Here is a 17,280-nt window from a genome sequence, read left to right on the forward strand (position 1 = left end):
CGGGGACGAAAATTCAAGTTTCAATACCAACCCATTAATTGACAGTATATATTGTTTCACCGATTTTTTTCCCATGACAAAGTATATTTCACTGAAAGTAATTCTTCGACTTTAAAATTGAAGGAGGCCGGGCTTTGCGCCAATTCCGGATAGGAAATATCCGGACAAACAGGAGATTCAATAACTTGAACTTTGATAGTATTGTACAAACACATACCGTACAGGCATTTAATCAACGGCAAGGCTTAGAAAGTACAATTGTTACAAGCAAACCAAACGTTGACAAACTCTGCGAGAATTTAATCAACGATAAAGCTTAACAATGTGATGATACTATGCAGAAATATAAATGGTGACGCAGCACCGATGATAGAGAGACACACCAAAATTTAATCGGCGGCGCGAATTTAAAAGCTACAGTTACAAATGATAAAGTACGATGCAAGAAGGTAAGATAAAGATAAATTTGTTTGATTTGTGCAAGGGGTCTTTGAAACCTACAATTGACTATTATCGACGGAGGTTACAGAGAGAGGTTAAAGATGGAGGTTACAAATTGAAGTTATAAATGGAAGTTACAAACGGAGGTTACAAAGGAAAGTTACCAATAGAGGTTTTAAATTGCCATTGACGGTTTCTTCGACTCCGGTTGTAATAACCCGACTCGACAAGGGCGGGGATGGTTACTGGGGCTAGAGGACTTGGACAAGAGCGACTCTTATGGCAAAGGGGGCATGGATGAACCAAATCCCATGTCGCTTGGGTGTGGTAAAATGAAGTGCTATATATTTGTGGCACTTATCTTTAACTTGCAACAAGACCTTTTCGAGGCAAAACCCAAAAGAACAAAGCGGTGCGTGCTCTGGCTCAAAGCGGACAATATCGTTGATAAGTGGGACCCGGGCGTAACATAATGGTATCAGAGCTAAAGCCCGGCTAGAAGTGTGTAATTTGTGGATGAACCAAGTTGAAGCTAGTAGGCTTGTAACGACCCGGTCCGATAAGAGCAGGGAGTGGTCGTCGAGGTCGAAGGGCATGGACAAAGAGCGGCTCCTGGAATGTTTCAGGCCTTTTCCGGGTGAAACACAACAGAATAAAAGCGTGGGGGCTACGGCTCAAAGTGAATAATATCATTGATGAGTGGGACCTAGGCATGACACCACTATGTTGATGGCTTCTTCAACTTCACTAAGGGTTATGTCGATGCTTCTTCGACTCCACTACATACTTCGTTGATGGTTACTTCTTTGACCTTTACATCCGATATTGTCGACTCCATTTTTTGTCGATTCATCACGCTATCAATAATTCTATTCATACATGATCGAATTCCACTCTCATCGACTAAGTCTATCATAACAAAAAAATCAGTCATACTTTGGTGCAAACAAATGCCCTCTTTAAAAGAATTGAATGATTCATTTATTATTCGATTCTTTTAAATTAGATAACCAAGAGTCATCATGTGCCCAATTGTTATCAGCAAATTTGATTTTATCTTGACGAATTTTATCTTGGCCAAATTCATCATAAGGCACATTTTATATAAAGCCTTCATGTGATCCTTTGCCTCTATCCTTAAGTAATTACTCATACCGAGATACTCTTGTTGCCAATTGGAATAAATTGACACAATTTTGGCCTTCGAATTGTTCTCTAAGATTGAACCTCAATTTACTCAAAGCCGAATTTGTAAACTCTTTCTCCGACAGTGAAGTCGGGCATATATTCCTAGCCCAGTTGAATCTAGCCACAAATTGGTCAATCAACTCATTATCGTATTGATAAATTATGATCAAATTAGCAATTGATACTTAGGGTATCATTCTATAAAATTAAGAGTGAAATTGTCTTTCCATCTCATCCCAAGTATGGATTGAATTTATGGTAAATCGTATACCAAGTGAGTGTAGTTTTTGACAAAAGACAAAGAAAACAAACTAAGTTTTAGGAATTCATTTGTTCCTACCTCTCCATTTTAGGCAATAAATCGACCAACATGTTCAACGATCGGTTGAAACAGGGAAGTCACCCAATTGGGATGAAGCTTCCTATATAATGGCATGATCATTCGTATATCGACACCTGATTATTGTAATACTAGTTTAGTCACTTATTAGGATATAAAAATTGACACATTTCGTGCCCCCAAGTTCGGGGTAGATAGGTCGATAGATTTGACCTTCCCGCTCCTTAAGTTCGAAGTAAATAGAATTTTTAGACCTTTGTAAAATCCTTCTCGATGGTGGGATTACTCAGCCTAGATTATTTTTATCATTCAATTGATTAAGAGTTAGAGAAACATATATGAAAGTCGCAATATTAGGAAAATTACTTCCATCGACATGTATCATCCCACGTGTCCGGGTCGTATCTACAATTTGAGCCCTTTGCAAATTACTTCCATTGACAAGTACCATCCCATAGGTCTTAGTCGTACCAACAGGTTTAGTCCTTTGCAAATTACTTCCAACGACATATATTACCTCATAGGTCCGGGTCGTACCAACAATTTCAACCCTTTGCAAAATCCCACAAGGTGCATGATTGGTGGGATCGCTTGCAATTGAATTGAATGGATCGACGTTCTTGGCACATGCATGACCTCATAAAAGGTGTTTACGATGACCACATTGATCGTGTATTTCGTCACACGCTTAGTTGTTTCTCTTTGATGTCCGTTGAGAATCTTCTTCATGGTAACCAACACTACATGACTTGACTCTTAACTATCTTCTTTGCTCATTGATGAGTTGTCTCGATATGCTAACATCCCCACCTTTGGCTTTATCCGCCATCGGATGTGCAATTGACGACTCAAAACGTCCTACCCTCTCATTGGTCATTGATAAAATGAAGTAAGAGGCTCCGGCGGAGATGAATTGTTACCGCCGGTATTGTCAAAATCAAGTTGATTCATCGTGTGTACCATTGTATTTCCTCAAATAGGCCACACTGGTCCCACTTGGTGTGCCAAAAAAAATCTTTCGCCTAAATATCTCCCATAAAGAAATATCTTTCACCAAAAGTTATACTTTGGCTCTTAATTAAGTAAAACATGGCATGTGAGCCAACTCCGGACATGAAGTATCATAGGTAAATGGACAAAAACTATTCAATTGGAACAGGAGTGTGCATACACAAATCGTGCCCAAATTTACTCGACGATAATATTCGGGTAACATAGACTCGATGAACTAACCATATGTTGACAAACTATGTCGAAATTTAATAGACGATATAGCTTGAAAACGTGAAAGTATTATGCCAAAATTTAATTGATGACACAATATCCATGATAGAGATGCACACCGGAATTTAGTCGACGCCGTGAATCTGGAAGCCATAAGCATGAAAGATAAAGTGTGATACATGAAAGTAAAGATAAAGATAAATTTGCTTCATTTGTGCGAAGGGCCTCCAAAGAGTATGATGTGGCTATTAAAAGCCTACAATCGATGGTTATCGATGAAGGTTACAAAGGGAGTGAGACATCCTCGATTAACTTATTGAGGTATTGTTTGCTTTGGGTCGTCCCATATTGAGGCTCGCGATTTTGTTCTTTGGCAAACAAGTGGGCACCTTCCTAGAAGTGCTCCCACCTAAGCACACTTAACTTTGGAGTTCCAAAGCTAAACATTACCGTTACGTCAAAAGGTACCTACACAAGTTAATTCTAGTTTTACACACACACACATAAGAGAATCACTTTTTTCTTGTTCAATGCATAGTTCGTTTCATTCATACCCATTCGTCATTCTAGAAATCTACCAGGAGCCGCTTCTTGTCCACATCTTTTAACCCCATCGATACTCTCCACCCTCGTCCGACCGGGCCATTACAAGCCCACCAGCTTCCGCCCGGTTTGTCTCGTAATCACACATCCACCGAAGAGGGTCTCGCTTTGATACCATACTATGACATCCTGGATTAACTCGTTGGGGTATTATCCGCTTTGGCTAGTCTTATACCGAGCCTCACGATTTTGTCCTTTAACGTACAAGTGGGCACCTTCCTAGGAGGTCATCCATTCCGGGAATGCTCCCACTTGAGCATACTTAACTTTGAAGTTCCAAAACTAAGCATTGATGTCAAAAGGCACCTCCCTCCGCGAGTTAGTTTCAGTTTCACACACATATACATTCTAGAATCGCTCGCTCTCTGTTTGGTACATAATTCGATTCATTTTTGTCTCGTTCGCCATCCTAGAAGCTAGCCATGAGTGGCTCCTTGTCCGAGCCTTCTAACCCCGACTACCACTCCTAGCACTCGTCGGATTGGGTTGTTACGGGGAGGTTACAAATAGAGGTTAACAAGGGGAAGTTACCAATAGAGGTTACAAACGGTTATCAATAGTTTCTCTGACTTCATTTCGTTGATGATTACGTTGATGATTTCTTCAACTCTACTTCGCCGATGATTACTTCTTCGAATGTTGCATTTGAGACTGTCGGCTCTACTTTTTGTTGATTTCTTTAAGTCGTCGACTCATCACATTGTTAATTCATCATGATGTCGATAATTCTATTCATACACGATCAATTTTTGCCCTCATTGATTAATTTTATCACATGTCAATAATAACAAAAAATCGGTCATTTTTATTGCAAACCTATATATAACAAATGATCCCTAAACAACTCTCGCACTTTTGCGTGAATTGCATGTAACGGATATTTATAATTGAAAATGATACATTCACTTTCAATCATAAAGAGAATTTCACATTAATGAACTTGTATAAATATTAAGATCCTAATGATAGCCTAACTTTAACATTTTGAAATTACATAAATTTATGTATATGAAGAGATTTTTACGTCTCAAATAATTTATATTAGGCATAAATATTAATACATATGATAGGTATCAAGTAAAATTTATCAAAATCCATTTCCACTTTGTTAATAATTAAATACATCATAACAAAGTAAATTTATATTTTGATTAACCAATAAATATAGGGGAAATTTTCAAAAAAAGGGGCCCAAGTGCCATTATTTTCTCAAATAAGGGCCTGAAGTGAATTTTATTTCAAAGAAAAGCCTGAAGTGCTATTATTATTTCAAAGAAGGGCCTGAAGTAGGCGTGATTGTTTCAAACAAGGGCTTGACTTCACCGGCCGACTAAATTTTCCAGCCGATCAAGGGCATTTTTTTAAAATATAAATTTAACCTATTTTTTGTTAAATTAAATTAAAACAAAAAAGAAAAAAAGAAAGTTAAAAGAAAAAGAAAACAAAGGGAGGGACCGACCTTCAGCCTGTGGCCGCCGGCGTTTCGGCGAGGGCCGGCGACCTTGCCGACCGGGCCCTCGTCGAAGTTGGGAGAGGGCTGCGGCCATCTACCGTGACCGGACTAGGGTAGACGGTTGGGCCGGGTCTGGGCGCGCCGTCTACCCCGGTCCGGTCTCGGCTGATGGTCGCGGCCCTCGGTTGGACTTGGGCGAGGGCCCTCTTGTAGGTCGGCGAGGTCGCCGGAGGGGAGAGGTCTACCGACCTCCCGCCTGTTTTTTTTTTTTTCCCTTCGGTTTCTTTTTTCAAAAATATTTTTAAAAATAGAAAAAAGAAAAATAAAATAAAATAGTAAATTATCAAAATGCTTCTAATTAAGGTCCATTTCGGATCCTTATTTTAGAAAATGAAGGCATTTGAGGTCTTTTTTTTTTTTTAAATTTTTCTAAATATAGTAATAAATCCTACTCATTTAATAAATTTCTACACATTTCACATTTAAATAAAATCAAAATGTCGGTTGCCAATTCGTTCGTTTGGGGACTCGGTTCTCAATTCATAACGGCACCTCTCGTTCTTCCTCTCTCTCTCTCTCTCTCTCTGCGCCCAAAAGGGCCAAAACCACTTGTCAAAGCCTCGATTATCCACTAATATTCACTGGAGCTCGGTGAGTCGTGAACTCGCCACCGAGTTCACCGGAGCCAACTCGAGAGAGAGAGAGAGAGAGAGAGAGAGAGAGAAAGTTTCATATGGACAGTCACTCCTCGCACCTCGCCGCGCAGAACCGATCTCGCGGCTCCCAAACCCCCTCCCCGTCCCACTCCGCCGCGTCCGCCTCCGCCACCTCCTCGATCCACCTCAAGCGGAAGCTCTCCGCCGCCAACGCCGCCTCCGCCGCCGATGACCACGCCCCGCCCTTTCCTCCCTCGTCCATCTCCGCCGACACCCGGGACGGCGCCCTGACCTCCAACGACGACCTCGAGAGCATCTCTGCCCGCGGCGGAGGGGCCGGCGACGACTCTGACGACGATTCCGACGACGAGGAGGAGGAATTCGACGGCGATAACGACGGCGGATCCTCTCTCCGCACGTTCACCGCTGCTCGGCTCGAGAAGGCGGGCTCTGCTGCGGCTCGGAACACGAAGATCAAGGCCGAGAGCAATGCGACGGTCAAGGTCGAGAAGGAGGACTCCACCAAGGACGGTGCTAATGGTGCCGGTGTGGGAGCTTTGGGGCCAGCTGCTACCTCCGGCGCCGGTTCAGGCACCGGAGTTGTGCCGAAGGAGGATGCTGTGAAGATATTCACTGAGAATATACAAACGAGTGGGGCCTACAGTGCTAGAGAAGAGAACTTGAAAAGAGAGGTAACATTCTTGGTAGTTTAAATTTCCTTGGTGGAGAGTTGGAAGTAATTAGATGAAGTTTCGAAGCATTGGAGTTTGATTATTTGGTTTGAATTTAAACATCTTTAGGGAGACCCTGAAGAGTTGCTTCTAGCACTTTTAAAACCTTCAAATCTCTTTCCCTTCAAAAACCTGTAGTTGTACATCAAATGAAGAGCTTAGGTGTACCTATTCATGAGATATTTGATTGCTCATTCACAAGAGGCTCAAATCCCTCTCTCTCTAAAAATGCTGGTCGAACCATAGGAGAAATGAACGACAACTTATCTACAAGTATCTCGGACATTGCTAGTAAACACTAAATTATGTTGATTTTTTTTTTGTCCGTGTGAGTGTCTAGATAAAGTGACGAGTGTTCCTTTTGTTGGAGATTCCTTACGATCAAGGGTTGTTTCATAATAAAAGGTCTCTCTCTAGAAACCGTCACATGGTGTCATAGAGAACAGCCATCTTTGCAACTTCATTTATGAGGGAGGGCTTATCTGAATTCTGCAGGAGGAAGCAGGAATGCTCAAGTTTGAGTGCCTTTCAAATGATGGTGTCGATAAGCATATGGTTTGGTACTTCATCTTTTCATTTATCTAATGTTTTAACACCCACGGAGGTTCGTTTTAGTGTTCCATCGAGGGCGAAAACCTTTTTCCCCCCTAATTTACAGGTACAAAGTTTGTGCAACAACGGTGAAAACTTGCATTTGCCATTCCCCTTTGTCTTAACTTTCAAGAAAACAAAGCATTCATTAACTTCCTTGGATCTCAGGTTGTCGTGTAAATATTTAGCTACAGCGAGTCTTATCACATTCCTTCAACGTTTCTCTTGGTTCTCAGGTTAATAGGATTAAAGAATATCTTTGCTAGGCAACTTCCTAATATGCCGAAGGAATACATCGTGCGTCTTGTTATGGACAGGTATTACCATGACTTGACATGTTATACCCTCATTCTTAGAATTTAAATAAGCTTTCACATATACATCTGAAATTGAGTGGGGCAAGTGTTATATAGTGCGAAGTTTTCATGAGAATCCGATCATTACAAATGCCGAAACTGAAGAAGAAGAAAATAAGATACCGGAAATCGGATTAAGTAAAAAGGTTTTTTCCTATATTACAACTGGAAGTGTAGGTTGTTTTCCTACGTTATGACTAGGAGATTTTCACATAACAAATAAAAATACATTCTGGGCTAGAGCTCTTACTCAAGGGAAAAGGCATTGCCCTTTGGCTATTCAATGTTAGATAAATATGGAGTCGAATTTAGCATTACACAAATTAAAGGAAGCATGAGGGCACTCACTCTTAGCAGTTTAGTGAGGTCACACCATAAACCACAGCAACAAGGAATGTACAGCCACAGGCACAAGTTTCTTTGAAAATAGTTCTGTAGAACAAGGTCCATCTCTGTGTCAGACTTTGTATCTTTGGAGTCACTAAGCAGGTTTGATGTTCTTTATATATAGGCATTCTTTTGTATTCACATAATTTCATCTGGCAATCAAACTCTTTCTTTTTTATTTCAATGCCAGATGGACCATGTAAAAACTTCTTTTACTTATCTGAAAGGAAAATGTTTAAAGAAACTAATGTCCATATGAGCATGGTCTTTTGTCTTCAGTTATTCATGGCTGAAATTTGCTCCAGAATGTAGCCGTGCCAAATGTTTGGTTATGATGATTGTCATATTGCATAGACGTGCAGTTTTAGTGCCATCTATAGCTTTACTTATCTAATTGCTCAATGTTCAAGGCAGTAAATACCTATGGTTCGCTCAAGATTCTTTTGGGAAATATACTAATTCTCTCTTTAAGTGATCATGCTCATATTTGCAGAAGCCACAAGTCAGTAATGGTTATCCGACGGAATCAAGTTGTTGGTGGTATCACTTATCGCCCATATGCCAGGTGATGTTCTTTTTCATTCTGCAGCGCTTTTCTTTCTTCACTTGACTCTATGTACTTTTGTTGCTATTAATAGTCAATTTGAACTGTTGATATTCTGTTGTTGTAAGTACATGTCCTGGAGTTGGTAAAGCCTAGGATAACAATATCACTTAAGTGACATGCGTTGTTTGAATGCATAGCTTGTAGATGAGCATTTATTCATGTGATAGTGTTCTGTTCTCTTGCAATACCCTTTTCTCCCCAGAGCATTTGGACTTATGGGTGCCTAAATGGACCTAAATGATTGGACATTAAGTAAAATACTGTGTATCTTGGTGATACTTTCTTGGCGTTGTTCTGAGAATTCTCTATTAATAATTTGATAGAAATCATGGTTGGGCTTAGAAGAAACAAGAAAGGTTTTGACATGTTTTGCAAACCATTGGAATTAAGTTGACCATGTTCCTATTATTCTGGCTGTTCTTGGAATCGAACCCACCAGGTTTCAAAATGCCCCAATCCCGAAACAACCAGGCTCAATGTCCTTTTAAGTGAACCATGGGACAATGAAAACCAAGGAATTAGCAATGGTGCCTTCTTTTAGTAGCGATTTCTATCTCTCATTCTCCCTTTCTTTTGCTTCTATTAACTGGAATTGGCAACTTATACATTCGATCTGGCTACATGATTTGATTCTTGAGACAAACTATCTTTTCCTCAACGATGACAGCCAAAGGTTTGGTGAGATAGCTTTTTGTGCAATCACGGCTGATGAACAAGTAAAAGGTTATGGCACGAGGCTGATGAATCACTTAAAACAGCATGCTCGTGATGGTGATGGGCTAACTCATTTTCTGACCTATGCTGACAACAATGCTGTTGGTTACTTCATCAAGCAGGTGTAGTTTCTAACCATCAGTCCTGTCCTAAGATCTGTGCTTTATCTATAAAATGTTGAAATCGCACTTACTGGTTTTTGCTTTGTGATATATGTGGATGTCCTATTTAATATTTTACATATAAGAGAAAGAAGAAAAATGGAATGAACTAAGTTTATGTATGAAAGAGTGGTTGGGGTCCGTCTTTCTTTCAGAAAATGAGTGCTATGTTCAAGTACAAGTCGTTTGGTGAGATAAATTGGTGAAAAGAATGAAGGACTTCCAGATACACTTCCTCAACATTTTTAAGATCATTGTAGTGAGTTTTATCTGTGAGTCAGCACATAGCTCAATTTTTTCTGGCTCTTGCGACTTGCTTTTGTCCTTTGATGAAAGAAATTGCGTTGGAAGAAGTAAGGGTGCTAAATAATCTGTAAAAGGATGCTTAAGGTATGATCATCGTTTGATGTTTGAAGCTGTCTAATAAATTGCAGCAATTTGTACTAGTAATCTGTGGAACTTGTATTTTTTCTGTTTCTTTCCTCATTCTCACACCCATAACATATTTCTATAACCAAATCACGCTGCCCACCTCTCAGTTGTTGTAGATTGTAATGCAGTCAATTAAGTGGATAAAACCAGCTCCTTGTCAACTATCCAACACAGAGAACACACATCAGTCATCACGATATTTGTCCTCAATATGTCAATTTTCAATATGGAAAATGGTGTGTAGTTGCTTTAATGTATTGAAATTGAGTAAACAATCCCCAAAGTAGGTATTGCGAGCCAATGAACTGCGTAGCGGACATTGGCAGGACTTGAGTGAACAAATCCCCAAAGTAGGTGTTGCAAGTCAATGAACTGCATAGCGGTCATTGGCAGGACTTATCCATGCCTACTACATATGCAGTAAAAGATTGTCTTCCTTGTCCCTTGGGATCATGGTAAACTTAGCAGCAGATATATTGAGATTTTTACCGATGAATTCTACTCCTTTGAGAGGTTCTGTGCACTTCACTCCAGTTTAATGTGAATATGGTACTGTGGCCTGGCCGAAGATCAGGATTCTGGATGTGTGGGTTGTCAGATTTTGGTGTTATGACTAGTTCACAATGACCTGAGAAGAAGACATGCCACTGTGCTGAAATCATGACGACCTTCATCTTGATGGGGTCTTTCTCTTTTGCATGATTTGTGTTTTATGCTGCTATGCACCACTATAGAAGCCATTGGCCACAAGAGTTTAATTTGTGTCACAAATGATGCTTTGTTTTTGTTAATTCTTGTCAACATTCTTCAAATTGTTTTGCGAATTAATCAATATTCTGGTACTTTCAGGTATTTGTCATTGTTTTATAGCTGATGGAATTGATTTTTTGCCCTTGTGCATTTTTTCCCCTTGTGCAGGGTTTCACGAAAGAGATACACCTGGATAAAGATCAATGGCACGGGTGATACTTCATACTATCTATATCAATTGAAGTTTGGAAACCATATTTTGCATTTTTTTTCGCTAGGCAAACAATTATATTTTGCATGCAAAAGTTTTTATTCCTGTGCATATATCAGTGTCTCCTATTTTGGCCTTCTTGTTTACCTTCCATGCTCATAAATGTGTTGTCTACATTCCCCTCAATTCAAATACAACTAAGGCATAGGAATAATTGAAGGAAGAAAATAAAGTGCGCTCACACGTGCACCTTGTAGTATCATCACATATGAATCTTTAATAACTTTTATCTTTCAGTCTTAACTTCTAATGATTGGTCACACTTGCACCTTCTAGTATCATCACATCTGAAATTTTCAATAACTTGTATCTTTCACAGTCTTAACTTCTAACAATTGCCACGTGTGGTGTCTTCATTACTTTCACATCACACTGTGTCCTCAATTATTTATGGGAGTGTCAGAACATTGGTACAAACATGCCATAGATTCAATAAGAGAAAAAAGTGGTGGGTGATTGTTTAGTCTGTCTTCTGCTGGTGTTGCAGGTATATTAAAGATTATGACGGTGGAATTCTTATGGAATGTAAAATTGATCCCAACCTTCCTTATACAGATTTATCGACCATGATTCGCCGTCAAAGGCAGGTAAAGCATCGTTTGCTCTGTGCATGCCATTTTTCTTTCCACGACTTTGTTAAGGGGGAAGAGTAACTTCATTCCGGTTGAAACTCAAATATCTTAGAGGAGTATCTCTTCAGGAGATAATTGCAGCATGGATAAGTTGATTTGGTCATATAATGAAATATATGCTCTGCATAATCCTGAATCTGTAGCTTACCTATATAAATGTCATATTCAGGAAATTGAACATCTCAACAATTATTATGTGAAAGCTTCACAGTATAGATAAGGCTACTTTTGACAATTTTTGTACCAGTCATGATCTAGGGATATTTTTGTGATAAGAATAGTCATTTTGGTACTAGCTTCGCCATTAAATTGCTCCATGTATCATGAATCAAATATTGGTTAAATGCCTGATTTTTGTATGCTTTCAAATTCTGTGAGGATTGTGGTGGGGAAGGGCCTTAAGGAAAACACCCCCGGAGAAGTTTCCACACAAAAAGCACACCCACCAAAAAAAAAAAAAAAAAAAAAAAAAAAAAAAAAAAAAAAAAAAAAAAAAAAAAAAAAAAAAAAAAAAAAAATTAAAAAAAAAAAAAAGACAAACCACCAAAACCCAAACCCCCCCCCCCGGGGGGGGGGCCCCCCCCCCCCCCCCCCCCCCCCCCCCCTCCGGCCCCGGGCGGCGGCCGCCCCCCCCCCCCCCCCCCGCGGGGCGCGGCCCCCCGGGGCCGGGGCCGCCCCCCTTTTTGCCCGGGGGTTGGGTTGGGTTGAATTTTTTTTTTAAAAAAATTTTTTATTAATTTTTTTAAAAAAAAATTTAAAAAAAAAAAAAAAAAAAAAAAAAAAAAATTTTTAAAAAAATATAAATAAAAAAAAAAAAAAATGCTATCACATCATGGTAGTTTTTTTGCTGAAAGCATTATTGGACTAGCAAAATTAGGTTGAGTAGCTATGGCCTGTGCATCATGGCTTCAATATATTATTTGCAGTCATGTGAAACTTTTCTTTCTTTCTTCTTATGACTTGCTAGGAAATTCAGTCTTACTTTTCATTGCCTTGACATGTTACTATTGTCAGTCCTGATTTTCTTCATTTGATTTAACTTCCACCTGAAGTCTGGATCTTTATATTACTGCAAGGAGCTGCTTATGACTCTTGCATTGGGTCAGATGATCATGTGACCATACTGTTTTTTTTTTTTTTTTGGTAGGCGATTGATGAAAAGATAAGGGAACTCTCTAATTGTCATATTGTCTACCCGGGGATCGATTTCCAGAAGGTATAAAGTGAAAGCAGTTTTACTCTTTCAAGTACCATGTTATCGTACTTACAATGCGAAGATGCATTGATGGTGTTATTTAGGTTGTTGATAGAGTTATAGAGCAATTTCACCATTCCAAGTCTCCTCGTTACTTTGTTTAATGCATGAAAGTTACGTTTATTCAATTGTAAAACCATGACATCTCCCTGTTATGATTTCCCCCTAATGCTCTACGTATTCAATTTCTTTGATAAACTTCTAAGTGGGGAAAAGAAAATTCTCCATGACAGAGATGTATGAGGTGGAGGGTTTTTAACATGAAACTCGAATATAGTGATTGCAGTTGCAATCAGATGAATCTTTAGAAACAAAGTCCTGCAGCTGCTTCCCATCTCTAGCAGACAAGTATCCATCTTTGGAAAGTAATCACGCCTGTCTTTTATTCAACTACTTGACAGCGTAAATTGGAAGTCTTAATTCACTTCCTTTCTTGCTTTCCTTCCTTATTTCTTAGTATTCGGGTTGAAAGTGAATAAGCCTTTTCCTATTGTCTGCATCTTTCCTTTTATTCTCTTAGTTGGGCTGCAATATTTGTGCATTGTATATCTTTCTGAACTTGATTCTGATCAAAATAGTCCTTGCTTAGAGAGATGCAGGGGTTCCCCAAAAATCCATCAAAGTTGAGGATATCCCTGGCTTGAGTGAGTTCCTTGACTTTTTAATGACTTCCCAGTTGGCTAGTTTCCTCACACTTATCATCCTTTTTATTTTGATCAATCAATTTTGACATGGTTGGTTTGGTTCATGAGCTGAAAATATGAATGGCATTCATGCTACATGTTTCGGTACCGTTTGTCTCGATGAGATTCAATAGTTCTCATCAGATTAATTTGGCATACCAATCCTTTTCCCTGTAATAAGATGATATCTTTAATTGGGAATCGTTTGCTTTTTCCCCTGTCATGTGCTACAGCCAGGTGTTTAATAATAAACTTTTAAAACGATATTTTCGTCCCTCTTTACAGCCATCTCAAAACCTCTTCTGTCACTGTAAATGAGAATATGAATTTTAAAGTAAAGAGAGGTTTAAGAAATTACAAAACTCATGCATACATGGGGTTTACGAAAAAATGAAATAGCAGTGGAAGAAGAATTACAGAAACTCCTGAATGCGAGAGCCTCTCCCGACCACCAAATATTCGTACAAGGTTACGAATGCCATACTTTCATGGATGAAATTAATGCTTTTTAACCAAATTCCACATGCTGAGCAACAAACTGTCCCAGAGTAGATTTCTGTTTGATGTTCACTTTGTTTATTTCCATATACAACATCAGTCAGCAAAGACGCTCACTTCCTTTATTCGTTCTACGTGTTATTCAGCTCGAGTAATTTTTTTTTTTTTAAAGATGTTTTATGCTCAGATTGTTAGATGAGCATTTCAGGATACTGATTTTGTGGTGTACCTGATTTTTAGGGGAGGCTGGGTGGACACCTGATCAATGGGGCCATTCTAGGTTTAGAGGATTGAGTGATCAAAAGCGGTTGACTTTCTTTATGCGCCAACTTCTGAAGGCAAGTACTGAGCTTTCTTTGTTTTTTTTCTATCATTTTGCTTCATGGCACCACCCTGTAAACTAGTCTGCTGTCAGTGTGCATATTTTCATAAATCTCATCGACTATCATCCTGTCTTGTTGGTGGTGTTGTAGCTATCTTTAACATATCTTATGAAAAACAGGCAATGCATGACCATGTTGATGCCTGGCCATTCAAGGAACCAGTTGATGGTCGTGAGGTCCCGGATTACTATGACATAATTAAAGATCCTATGGGTGAGAAAGGATAAGCTATCAACTTATGTTTCGATAAATGTATTTCCTTACCTGAACTTGCATTTAAATGTCCACACGTTCAAGCTGTTGTACGCTCATAATGGCATGCATAAGCTAAAATTGATAAGTCTAGTACTGCTTATAGTGTATGAGACGCCGGAATTGCATTTGATGGGGACGTCTTGCCAATTCTATTCACTGGCAAGCAGCTTGGAACTGGATGCTCACTGAGAATTAGGCTTCATTTAACTGTCATGTCCACAGCAATAGTTGTCATGATATTTCTGTTCCTGCTTTTCTTGGTGCATAGGCGTGAACTGCTTCTTGTCCAGCAGCCCATATGGAACTGTCAGCTTTTTGGCAGGGCTGAGTTAGATTCCTGGTCTGTTTTGCCAGTTCATAAAAAACATATATAGTTTTAGGGGTGCACAGTTACCTGAAGCATGATGAAGGATACTCTGTAGGTCGAGTTATGGGTAGCGGAACATGGTATGACACTGGCTACAAATGTGGTACCTCAGGAACATGTGTTGGAACACTTAAGTAATAGGATTTGGGGGCTGAATATGGCCCAGATCGAGTTGTCTAGCTGATGTGAAGTGTTACCACTAACCAGATCCAGAAAAAAGTGCTTGTGATTTTCCATGAAAAATTAATAGAAATGTCTCTAAGTAACTGTTATAGTAGTCAACTAGCTGCCACCTTGTTCAATGGTTTAATGACAATGCCCAGAAATTTACCTACTGTTAATAAACCATTTACTAGACCGTGGGCTAGAACATTTCCTCTCTACATTTCATTAAAGTGTTCCTTTTCCTCTTGCTATAACCCTGCTAGATAGCTTCAATGATGACCAGCCGGGCAATTCCTGGTTTTCTGGTTCAAGCAACTTGCCTCATTTGTCTTCGTATTACAAAGTTATTGGCAAAGTTCATTAGCTAGAATCTGTTACTTGAACAAAACTAATGGAGCTATGTCCCATCTCTTCTCGAGAAACAAGTGGGCAAAGGGCAAAGTACCCACTGGGCACAGTAGCAGCGGCTACTTTGCCCTTTGCTGTGGTGGCTCATCATCTGAGGTGGTAAAGTATGTTGACATGCTCAGTGATCAGCACAGCACACCTTGGTGATCCACATCAGCAAAGCACCTGACCTGGGATGTGCATCCCGAATTGGGGTTCCCAGAGGGGAGAGGGGTGGTATGTATGCTGAAGAACTGGGTAGTGGAAATCACCTAAAATCTGACCTTGTCCAGGCAGGGGAGTTCTAGCCTCACAAATATGTCACGAGTTTTTCCCTTGTGCAAATTATAGTTTAGCTTACTGGTTGAACCTTACTGGAATTAGCCCCACGTTTGCAGCTGCTAGAGCAAGCCTTTGCCAGCCTGCCATTTGATCAGATTTAACAAAACCCAGCAAAGACGTAATGCTGTCAAACTGTCATGAGAAGTGCAAATTCAAGTCTTTTGCTGATCCTCTTCACCATGACATGGGAAAATTCACCATGGATATGCTTATCGAGTTGTAACAGTTTCGCAACTCATCACGGTTTTGCAGATTTGAAGACAATGACCAAGAGGGTTGATTCAGAGCAATATTATGTTACGCTCGAGATGTTCATTGCAGATGTCAAGAGGATGTTTGCTAATGCACGCACCTACAATTCCCCTGACACTATATACTACAAATGTGCAACAAGGTATGCTGCGTCAGTCCTCCATTTCTATGTTTTTTTCTCAACCTTTATGTCAGATGAAATGATTTCCTAGATGTGCAGGCTGGAAGCTCATTTCCAGAGCAAGGTACAATCGAATCTTCAATCCGGTAACGGAAAGATTCAACAGTAGAGCATTCGGTAGACTGGAGTCCCCCACCTTCTCTCTATTTGAATATGTGGCGTTTAGTACTTCCTGTGATACATGATCGCACTGGGGAAATAGCTAACTCTGATTGACCAAAGGACTGAAGGCTGAGAGTCATACTGGAAAAAATGAAATTCCAGTTCCCTTTATATAATGTAATTATGATGTTTGTAACTTCCAAACTCTGGTAGGTGAAATTCAACCAGATTGTGATTGATATCCGTTCACCTCATCTGGGTGACATATTGGGGAATGGATGCTATTTGGTGACACCAGGAACTAAATCTTTTGTGTAGAGCATCTAGGCTGGAGAGAACATAAAAGCTTATGCAATCTGGCTGGCTTGGCCCAGTAAAACGATGTCTAGACATGGGAAATAACTATATCAGAAGTCTTGTGTTTCAAACAGGTTCATCATCATGGATTGCGATTCTGTCTCTCGAATTCAGGTCGACACATACAGGTGGTGATTTTGTGATGATATGTGTTGTAAACTTGCGGCCGTAGGAATTCAAATTTAGATGCGTATGTGCAGTACCTTTATGTCTAGAGAAAAGGCTCTGTGTCTTGGATCGTTGGGATAGTTTCCTCCGTGGGGTGATCAGTCCACATGTTAGGCTAATTTTGATGACTTAAATGTGAAATGAAAAGGTAGGAAACGTTTCCAGGAAAATAGGATCTCTTTTGGACTAGACAATAAAGAAGAATTGAATGCATGTGGAAAGGAGAAGATGCTCATCTCCTAAATCTCGATTGATGGTACATATCGTAAAGATGGTTTACATTTCCACCTCAATTCCTCAACGAAAATCAATGCCGAAGAGTAGTTGAAACACAACGTTTATGTTAGT

General features: G+C 39.7%; 1 protein-coding gene across 1 annotated transcript; it reads left to right on the forward strand.

The window, feature by feature from the left end:
* The first annotated feature begins 5,790 nt into the window (after window positions 1-5,790).
* Window positions 5,791-16,643, forward strand: LOC115752068 (histone acetyltransferase GCN5). Its single transcript, XM_030690119.2, has 13 exons — window positions 5,791-6,597; window positions 7,132-7,196; window positions 7,464-7,544; window positions 8,464-8,535; window positions 9,245-9,413; window positions 10,803-10,846; window positions 11,393-11,492; window positions 12,685-12,753; window positions 13,382-13,436; window positions 14,214-14,311; window positions 14,476-14,569; window positions 16,125-16,266; window positions 16,345-16,643. Exons 1-13 carry the CDS (start codon window positions 5,983-5,985, stop codon window positions 16,412-16,414), a joined length of 1,674 nt encoding a protein of 557 aa, XP_030545979.1. The 5' UTR covers window positions 5,791-5,982; the 3' UTR covers window positions 16,415-16,643.
* Window positions 16,644-17,280: the final 637 nt, after the last annotated feature.

This window comes from Rhodamnia argentea, chromosome 7 (assembly GCF_020921035.1).
Source record: "Rhodamnia argentea isolate NSW1041297 chromosome 7, ASM2092103v1, whole genome shotgun sequence".
In the NCBI taxonomy this organism is placed as follows: Eukaryota; Viridiplantae; Streptophyta; class Magnoliopsida; order Myrtales; family Myrtaceae; genus Rhodamnia; species Rhodamnia argentea.